We start from the raw sequence: 9,785 nt of genomic DNA on the forward strand, positions 1-9,785 counted from the left end.
TTAAAAGATCCATTTATGGATTGAAGCAAGCATCCAATTATACGTTTCGACGAAGCCATAAGGGAATTTGGTTTCGAGAAAAATGTTGAGGAATCTTGTGTTTACAAAAAGGTCAGTGGGAGCAAAATCGCATTCCTAGTATTGTATGATGACATTCTCCTTATTGGAAATGATGTTCCAATGCTGAAGCCCGTAAAGGATTGGCTTGGAAAATGTTTCTCAATAAAGGATCTAGGAGATGCACAGTACATTTTGGGCATCAAGATCTATAGAGATAGATCTAAAAGGATTGTTGGACTAAGTCAGAGTACTTATATTGATAAGGTGCTTGATAGGTTCAATATGAAAGGTTGTAAGAAAGGCTTTCTTCCCATGACTCATGGCATGAAGCTTAGCAAGACTCAGGTCCTAAAACACCTAATGAGCAAAAGCGAATGAGTGTTATTCCTTATGCATACGCAATAGGATCTATCATGTATGCAATGATATGTACTCGCCCTAACATCTCGTATGCGTTGAGTGCTACAAGTAGATACCGAGAAAATCCAGGTGAGGCGCACTGGTGTGCAGCAAAAAAATTTCTGAAGTACCTTAATAGGACTAAGGATAAATTCATGGTGTATGGTGTGCAGATGAATTGGTTGTTACGGGCTACACTGATGCGAGCTTCCAAACGGACAAAGATGATTCCAAATCTCAATCCGGATACATCTTCTGTCTAAACGGAGGGGCAGTGAGCTGGAAGAGTGCTAAGCAGAGTACAATTGCTGATTCTACAACTGAAGCAGAGTACCTTGCTGCTGGAGAAGCGGTAAAGGAGGCGATTTGGATTAGAAAGTTCATCACTGAACTCGGTGTTGTCCCCAGTAGTGCTGACTCGATGTCTCTCTATTGTGATAATAGTGGAGCCATCGCCCAAGCCAAGGAGCCAAGGGAACATCACAAATCTAAACACATTCTGAGAAAGTTTCACATTCTACGAGATTTTGTTGAGAAGGGTGAAGTTAAGATATGCAAAGTAGCAACAGATGATAATGTTGTTGATCCATTAACTAAACCACTTCCGCAGACCAAACATGACGCTCACACGTCTGCAATAGGAATAAAGCATATTGGTGATTGGCTTTGATTTCTATGGATGTTTTAGATTATGTTTTATTTTTCGTAATCGTAAAACATTAGTGTTTTATCTCGTTTTATCATTAATGGAATAATTTTATCTTCATTTAATTTTGATTTAGCATTAAATGAATGTCCAAAATATAATCGTTAAGTTTCAAATAGGTTATCGAGACGAGGTCTTGGATAATGAGACCCTATTAAGTGGACTGAAAGCTTAAGATTAAAATTGTCCCTAGTCTGAATCATTGAGAATGGACACTAATGTTATATAAAAGACTAGTTTGCAAGTTGATTTATAGTGCTGTTTCATGGGCTAGTTGACGGGGATGTGATAAATCATTTGCATGAGTATAAGCTAAGAACTTATATTGGATAGACCCACTTATGAATATGTTTTAAGAATTTAAAATATCATAAGCATATTTCATTAAACTATTAGAGACTATTCCTCATTACCTGAGTAGTTCATTGTCTGTTCACTGTTGGATTAATATGCTTTGACTCTGTCAAACGTCGCACCGTAAAAGGAGACAATAAAGGCAGTTTTCAGGTTGCTATGAATCTAGTATTATAGAAGTGAATGTACAAGATTGGATTGTCCTTCTATTAGGATCATTGTCTTATGGGCCTCTCGAAGAGTTATAAGTGTGAAAATGCATGGTCGTGCTCAGATGGATTAGGAAGTAATCATTTGTCTTAATAGGTTAACTCATAAATTCGAGAAACTATTTGAATTTAATAAGGATGATCGAGATTCTTACCTTATGTTCGAATAAAGACGTAAAAGAGACAAAGGAATATATGACACACTTGTTCTAAAGGACAAGTGGGAGATTGTTGGATGTATGTCCTTCAAACAATGTGGGTATCTCTAAAAGATAGTTTATAGGATCAGTTACGAGTTACGATAAAATTAGTATAATTAAGTAATCGATATGTTTAGCTGGAAACCGCTATCGATTGGCAATATTATTAGTAAATATATTTGCAACTTAATTAGTATTAATCCTATAGGGTCGCATACATTCACATGGGTCGAACCATGAATATATTTTGATTAAGGTTGAATAAAATATCAAAGAAATCTTTGATATTTCTAGCCGAGTCAAATGGTGGCACTATGCACAACGTGCATATCCCCATTTTGTGAAGTTAGTTTCTTGTTAGGATTTTTCCTAACAATAAGCTACAAAAGTGAGACACAAAATACGTGAGAGTAAGAGGTCTAAGAGATATACTTTGCTCTTCCTGCTCCAAGATCTAAGATGTCTTTGTGTCGCGGTTCGATCGTGTGGTGTGCTAGCCATTAGAGGGACTTCAAGTGAGGTTCTCAAGAAAAGTAACCTGATCGAATCTGCTAATTGGAGGCGCGCTACAAAGGTATATTAATGTGTATAATAGGTTCATGAATTAATATGTGTGTAGTTCCGATTTTGATATGTTTCCGCAAACTATATGTTTTATCAAAACCCTTCAGAAACAACGGAGAAGTTGAAAGAGCGGCGAGGAGAGAGAAGGAGACGCAGTGAGAGAGGTTTTGAGGGTGAGAGAGAGGGTTTGAGGGTGAGATGAGAGGCGGGTGTATTTTTAGGGTTTGAGGATAAGAGAATATCTAAAAGGCGCGGTGTTTTAGTAAACAAGTGAGTTGGGCCTTGGGCTGATCTGCGTCAGACGGCTTAGAGGGTCTGACGCATATTGCCTTTGTGCGTCGCACACAGCCCTTAGTGCGACGCAGATTGGCCTCCGTTTCTCCACACTACAACGCAACAATATGCGTCACACCACAGAAACATGCGACGCACAAAGGCAATATGTGTCGCACACACAGAGGGTGCGACGCATATTGCTCGTATACCTGATATGTTTGTTGATGTTTGCGTCGTACACTGTGTGGCATGCGACGCAAATAGGGTTTTTGCGTCATTTCCGTTTCAGTGCGACGCACATCAGGGGACGCAAATCGTCGTTTTTCTACTAGTGCTTATCTCTATAAGTGTTTAAACCATCATAAAACATTGGATATTCTGTCCGAAGATAAGAACAAATTCACAAGAGAAGAGTCTATCAAATGGAATACTACAATTGATAAGTATTTTGGCAAGCATCCTATAATACAGAAGGATCCAAGATACGTAAACAAATCTAAGGCCTTTCAAATAGGGTCAGATTTAGACTTGATGCAAGCATGAATATTTCCAAAACTTGACCTACAAGATCAGGTTACTTCCTTATTGGTATGTAAATCTTGGGGAAAAATTATCATGGAAGAAGCATGGCAACCAGACATGCCTTTGAGATATCTAAAAAGGCTCTTTGTTAAAGGCAACACAAAGAGCATAAAAATCTCGCGAATAGCGCAAGGATCATCTTCAAGAGATATAGTACAATACACATGTACATGCTAAGTATGGCATAATCTTATGGTCCAAGGTTTAGATCCCTCTTGGATGTTGCGAAATCATCCTTTAGGACCACATCTTAAACAAACTTTTCTAATGGATTTCACAATGGCTAGAAGGAAGGAATGCATGATAGATTATTCTTCTCTACTAAATTCAGCAACCCTAAAGAGAAATTTGTTGATCATATGAGAATTACAGAGGAAGCAACTTTCAGAATGCTTTTAAAACAAATTGGTTATGGCTAAGCATACTTCTCTGCTAGTAATTTGTGGCTTCTGAGCACATCACCTCACAAATCAGGGGGACAATTTGTTACTATCATTTTTACGTCACAGCTAGCATTTATTACGATTCATTGAATCAAACCCTAAAGGGTGTAATGATCATGTAAATGAAGGCCCAATTATGTCAAGAAGCCCACAAGAAATAGTCAACAAAAGTCAACAAACAATGACCCATGAAAGAAAAGCCCAATCATTAGCAATAATCAAGAGATAATGGTTGAAAGTCAAGCAACGCTAAAGATGATGATGTGGCTGGAAGTTAATATGATTACAAAGCCATGCAAGAACGTGGGTAAAGGAACGTGACTATCATGGCGCCATAAAATGTCAGTTGTGATTTGAATAATAAATGATTCAAATCACTTCCCTCCAAGGAGCAAGGAAGTTATACATGTCTTCGCAGTATAAATATAAGAATGAACATCAAAGAACAACAACAAACACATACATAACAAACGTGCAATTTACTTTCTTCTAGTGTAGCTTTACCTAGATTAGCCAACCCCCTTATGGGGGTTATAGTTAGCCTCTAGCTTAGAATTAGAGCATGTATTGAGTTACCAAGTTTGTTCAATCTTCAATTCAAGTCGAAATCCATGGAGGTATTCATCTTTATGTTTGTCCTTCAATTGTCCAGCATGGTCTATCTCTATGTGTGTTATAGAATCTTTCTAGAAGTTTGTGATGTAAGTGGGAACATTCAGCTTTAATTAATAGATTAATTATTGCATTGATCATCTTATTTAATACACGTCGCCTGAATTTATTAGGCATTATAGTTTAATTACATTAGGCTATAACAAAGTACGTTATCAAGGTTTTATCAAATTAAAACCGGTAACCCCCAGGGAATAAGATCACTCCCGTGACATTCAATATCTAACTATCGGGGGTGCATTGACTTGTTTGCAAAGTTATCCAACTGAATTTGCACCAACAGACCCTTACGCAGACATGTTAGACCTAGTAGGTCCAAAGTCCAAAATGGGTACTTAAGATTTTTTTTCTCAATATCCTTTAAATATATATGTTTTTTTTTTCCTGCAAACCATATTTTACATATAACAAATGTCAGTGATTAACTTGACTATTAATAATTAGTGAATAAAAAAGTAACAAAATTTTACTTAAATATGTATATTTCAATTTAAAAGTTTAGTACACAAGATTATTAAAAAGACAAAATATTAAAGATGTTTACTATCATATATACTTCAGTATATAACAATAACACCAAAAATTTATTTGCTGATTCTCCTCCATTTCATAATTAATTTATTTTTTTAGAGATTATAGACTCGTGACTGTGATCAGATTGATTGCATTTTGCAATTTTCACATTTTTTATTTCTTGGAAAAATTATAAATGAGTTCATGGATCAGATTCGGGTCCATTATTGGACTTGGACTCGATCCAACAACATTTACAGCCAGAATCGACCCATATCTATTGGATTTGAAAAACTTAGATTCAAACCCTTAAAAATAAGGCGGGTCCAACAAAGTCTGATTCGTGTTTTGGACCCAAACAAAAGAAATAAAAATAATACTTGTAGATAATTTTGTTGTTTGGCTTGATATTTGGTTGTCGTTCGTCTAGCTAACCCTAAAAAAAAAACCCCAATATATCGATCGCTATACCAGTTTTATCAGTACAAGCTGCCCGTGAATCGTTAGAAATTGAAGCCGCCGAAGCTTGATTTTGAACTTCAGGTACTACTTTCATCTTTTTTTTTCTTCCTGCTCGCACGCTGATCAAATTCCAACTCGCTGTTTTTTCTCTGTTTTTCTTTGGCAGCAAAAAGTTGCAGGAATTATGGCGTACCCAATGAAGCCCACGAAGCCGGGGATGGAGGAATCCCAAGAGACGACTCACAAGATCAGAATCACTCTTTCTTCCAAGAATGTTAAGAATCTCGAAAAGGGTATTTTTCATTTTCATCTTGATTTGTTTTTTAATGAATAACATTACTTACTTTTTCGGGTTATAGATTATTGCTCCAAATTTTTGTGTCGTTGTGTGATTCAACGATCTTTGCCCAATTCATCCAAAAACTAGTATATTTCATGAAAAAGTAGTATATTTCGTTAAAAAGTACTACAGTTATTGAAGGAAAAAGGAAAATTTGACAGGATCAGTCTCTGTCATCCTCAGTGCTAACTTATGATTATTGCTTAGTGGTTCCAACTATTAGGTATGTTTTATGAAAACGGTTCTACTCTGCTCAACTTTCTCCTCTTTGTCTTTCCTGTCTCCCTCCTCTTTGTCTTTCCTGCCTCCCTCCTCCCCTCCACCCCTCTGCCTCCCCCATGTCTTTATATACACCACTAACTCGCGTTGGCCATCAATTTCGCCGGAAAACACAACACAAACGACCCCTAACGGCCTATTTTGTAGTTGGTTATAAATGGTTGTAATTGGCATAAATTTGTATGTAATTTTTTGAAGTAAATCATTGTTTATTCCCATGGTAATGCTCGTTTATACCACCTTGTAGGTGCTAATGAGTGTTAATGTAAATTGTGTCCCCTTGGAGAAAAAATACAAGTAAAGGGGTGAGATTGCTTCCCCATGGAGAAAAAACACAAACTTGGGAGTTGAAATTGCCTTCCCGTGGAGATTTTGAGGGTTCTTTCCTTATAATATTATATTTGAAATTTATTCTCATTATCACTATTTATTAACGGCTACCAAACGAGCCATAAAACTCTTTTGATTCTCACAAATTCTCTCTCTCCCGTGTTTGGGTCAGCCACCCACACACCACTGCAGTGTTGACATAAATCCTTCGACCAGCGCACGCACCATTGTGTGTGCACCACTTAGCCTCCAACTCTTACTCGCTTGCACTCTCTTTCTCTCTCCTCGCTTTGTAGTGAGACACACCATGCCAAGAGCCCCTCCGTCGGCGTCCCTACAACTGCTCACGTCGCATGCCCTTCCTTGCGCTTTCCCTGAAGAAGCAACACCTTGTAATGGACTATAAGCAGCTGCCTTTTGAGGAGAGTTATTGGCAGCCGAGAGGGATTTGGGGGTAGAAGCAGAAGAGGAGGGGTGGCGAGGTAGGGTGGCAGAGGAGGTGGTGGCAGAGGGGTGGGAAAGGGGGTGATAGACTTGCCGGAGTGGTGGTTTTAGACGTTTACTTGTTGTAGTAGGTCACTGACTTGCTAGGACCATTTTATTAAGACATATCCAATAGTTGGAACCACTCAAAAATAATCCAAACTTGGTATTGAAAATGGCGGAACACCCATACTAGGACTGTTCCTCTCAATTTTTTCCTTTAATCAACAAATAGTATATTGAATTCGAAAAAATCATTGCATAATATACTTTGTAATGGATATTAATGTTGATTTCATTAATGGGCAGCAGTTGAATTTCGTAGGGATTTATGTTTATGGTGTACAGTTTTACCCAATGAACCAATTTAAATCATTGATGTTTCACCATTCTGAAGTGTCATTCCTAGCTCCTATTTTATTGGGGGGTTGTTAAGAATTGTGGGCAAGATGTTTACGAAACAAAGAAATGTGATCAGTATACCAAATAAAGAAATGTTGCGAGTATTATAAAACATCCCGAATGGAAATATGTGGTGTAATGTGAAAGGAAGGTATTATCATCTATAATGCTTTAGTATATGAGAGTTTTTATCGTAAAACTCATCTTTCGATTATGTTATCAGGTGTTAGACAATGATCATGGTATCTAATGGTCTTTAATCCTTAACCCCCCTCCCAAAAGAAAATAAACCCTCTGATTTGCGGGGGAATGTTTCTATTAGCAATCGAGAGTAAAATTCATTAATGAAGAAGGATTACATCCTAGAATCAGAAACAAGGTAGCTCTTTACAAAGCATTACTGTGCTTATATCCCCAAATATTAGGAAAAGGTTGAGGTCCTTGAGGATGGGACTCTTCATGAGCTGATTCATGCTAGGTAATTGTGATTGTAAAGGATCGATCAATTAAAAGAGTGGTATATATGAAGTTGTTATGAGATATGCCGTGTTTGTTACATTCTTTTCTTCATAAAGGTTTATCTTTACCTTGGGAGGTGGGGTGGGTTGGGGAGGTTACTGAGAAATTTTGAATCTGCTTCTTCAGAATTGATTGTACTTAACTTATTTTGTTATATTGAACAGTGTGTGCTGATCTTGTACGTGGCGCAAAGGACAAGCAACTAAGGGTCAAGGGACCTGTAAGGATGCCAACCAAGGTTCTGAAAATTACCACAAGGAAGTCACCTTGTGGTGAAGGTGGGTGGCAACTTTACTCATAATGTTATAATGGAAGTTCCTGAAATAGTTCAATGTTATTCAGGATTTTCAGATGAGTGTCTTGTAGCTTCTGGGGGTCACATGGGAGGAAAATTCTTATCCATGGGGCATAAGATTGTTGTTTTATTTTGTTCTCTCTTGATATGTCCTATTTCTGCTCCAAGCATGAAGAATTTGTGATGGCTTTGAAACTTCTGTGATGTGACACGTGTAGTTGTGGGCCTTGTGGCTGTGGAATATCTCTTGTACATAATATAAAAATCTGTGTTTTGGCCTGTGCACAGTCAGTTGATAGTTTTATTGATGGAGATGTACGGAATTGGTTGGTATCCCTAGTGATTTTTACGTTTGGGTTTAGTGGTTATGAGTTATGACTGCATTATGCCACTCTTATTGACATATGCGGCATCAAATTACAATTGTGCCTATTTTTATCATGCAGGAACCAACACCTGGGATAGATTCGAGTTGCGTGTTCACAAGAGAGTCATTGACCTCTTCAGCTCTCCTGATGTGGTCAAGCAGATAACGTCTATCACCATTGAACCAGGTGTTGAGGTTGAGGTAACGATAGCCGACTCGTAGAGGTGCGTATGGTGATGGGCTTTCTTTGTGACAATTTTGGAGATAACTAAATTGTTTGTTGGAAGGGCTTCTCTCATAGTAGTTTTCTCTTATTTTATAATTTTTTCCTTTTTTTTTTCTTTTGAAGGCAGTAGTAGACATGTTATTTGTTAATGCTCTGATAGGACTCCCCAATTTGGGTGTGCTTAAATAGAAATTTGGTGGCAATTGCCAAAATTTTTGTGCTACTATTGGAGAGGTGGCCTCTCTGTTCTTTATTTATATGTTAATTTTTTTTTCAAATGGTAAGGGTAGCTCATATTATTGATTGGATATTATGGTTTTTCCATGACTGTTCCATCCCAACCTTGCGAAAACTAAGGATCCAAAGTAACTAACAAGTAAAGATGATAAATTTTCAAGCACCGGAGTTATTTTCTGTAATTGTAAAAACACTATGACACTTATGGAAATTAGGTCTGACTATCATACTGGAGAATGACATTTGCATGGTCGATATTAAAGGCAACGTGGCTTGTGTTGCTCTGCAGTCAAACAGTAGTAGTACACTTGAACTGCTCGACTGGTTTTCTTTGTTCAAGTCACCTAGCATAAGTTGATCTTTGTATTTTTAGTTGTATCATATTGACTTTTAATACTATTTTCGCATTCTACATTAACCATCTTGTGTTATACTTCATTTGTTTTTTAGTTATTAACTTTTGACACTACATGATTATAAATATTAATGATTAAAGTTGTATGATGTTTACTTTAAAAAAAATTGTGCATTGTCAAATTTTTTTTGGCCACCCTGATAATAATAATAAAAAAAGCGGAGGAAAACTAGTACTTATCGCCCCAATACATCATGCTAAAAGAAACATTATTTGTTTTAAAACGTTTGATCTATAAAAAAAAATTGTGGGTTGCACATCTTAATACATACTATAAAATTAGATGGTACTCTATTTTTTATGCTCTTCCTACTTAAAATCTTCACACTATTTATAATCTGAGAGAAGTTTTTAGATTATTCTCAATATATAAGAAACATATAGTCCTATAGGGTCTTGTTTGATTTTTTTCTCGGTGAATATTCAGTCGTTATAATTTTAACTAATAGGTA

At 36.9% G+C, this 9,785-nt stretch overlaps 1 protein-coding gene and 1 pseudogene across 2 annotated transcripts; both read left to right on the plus strand.

Annotated features, from left to right (window-relative positions):
- The first annotated feature begins 434 nt into the window (after positions 1-434).
- LOC125495626 (secreted RxLR effector protein 161-like) lies at positions 435-1,129 on the plus strand (annotated as a pseudogene).
- Positions 1,130-5,361: 4,232 nt separating this feature from the next.
- On the plus strand, positions 5,362-8,952 carry LOC104884813 (40S ribosomal protein S20-2). Of its 2 annotated transcripts, XR_007272724.2 has the most exons (5): positions 5,362-5,521; positions 5,607-5,733; positions 7,958-8,071; positions 8,535-8,759; positions 8,790-8,952. XR_007272724.2 is itself a non-coding variant. In XM_010669509.4 (4 exons), the coding sequence occupies exons 2-4, from the start codon at positions 5,625-5,627 to the stop codon at positions 8,675-8,677; spliced, it is 366 nt and encodes a 121-aa protein (XP_010667811.1). In that variant the 5' UTR covers positions 5,362-5,521; positions 5,607-5,624; the 3' UTR covers positions 8,678-8,952. The 2 variants fall into 2 exon arrangements, 1 of the variants encoding a protein (XP_010667811.1); XM_010669509.4 differs by having other exon boundaries at positions 8,535-8,952.
- The last annotated feature ends 833 nt before the right edge of the window (positions 8,953-9,785 follow it).

The sequence above is a fragment of the Beta vulgaris genome, chromosome 3 (genome assembly GCF_026745355.1).
Source record: "Beta vulgaris subsp. vulgaris cultivar EL10 chromosome 3, EL10.2, whole genome shotgun sequence".
Classification (NCBI taxonomy): domain Eukaryota; kingdom Viridiplantae; phylum Streptophyta; class Magnoliopsida; order Caryophyllales; family Amaranthaceae; genus Beta; species Beta vulgaris.

Coding starts and splice junctions, on each gene's coding strand:
- LOC104884813 (XM_010669509.4), top strand. CDS start 5,625: ATGGCGTACCCAATGAAGCCCACGAAGCCGGGGATGGAGGAATCCCAA. Junction 5,734..7,957: donor TGTTAAGAATCTCGAAAAGG/GTATTTTTCATT, acceptor TATATTGAACAG/TGTGTGCTGATCTTGTACGT. Junction 8,072..8,534: donor GAAGTCACCTTGTGGTGAAG/GTGGGTGGCAAC, acceptor TTTATCATGCAG/GAACCAACACCTGGGATAGA.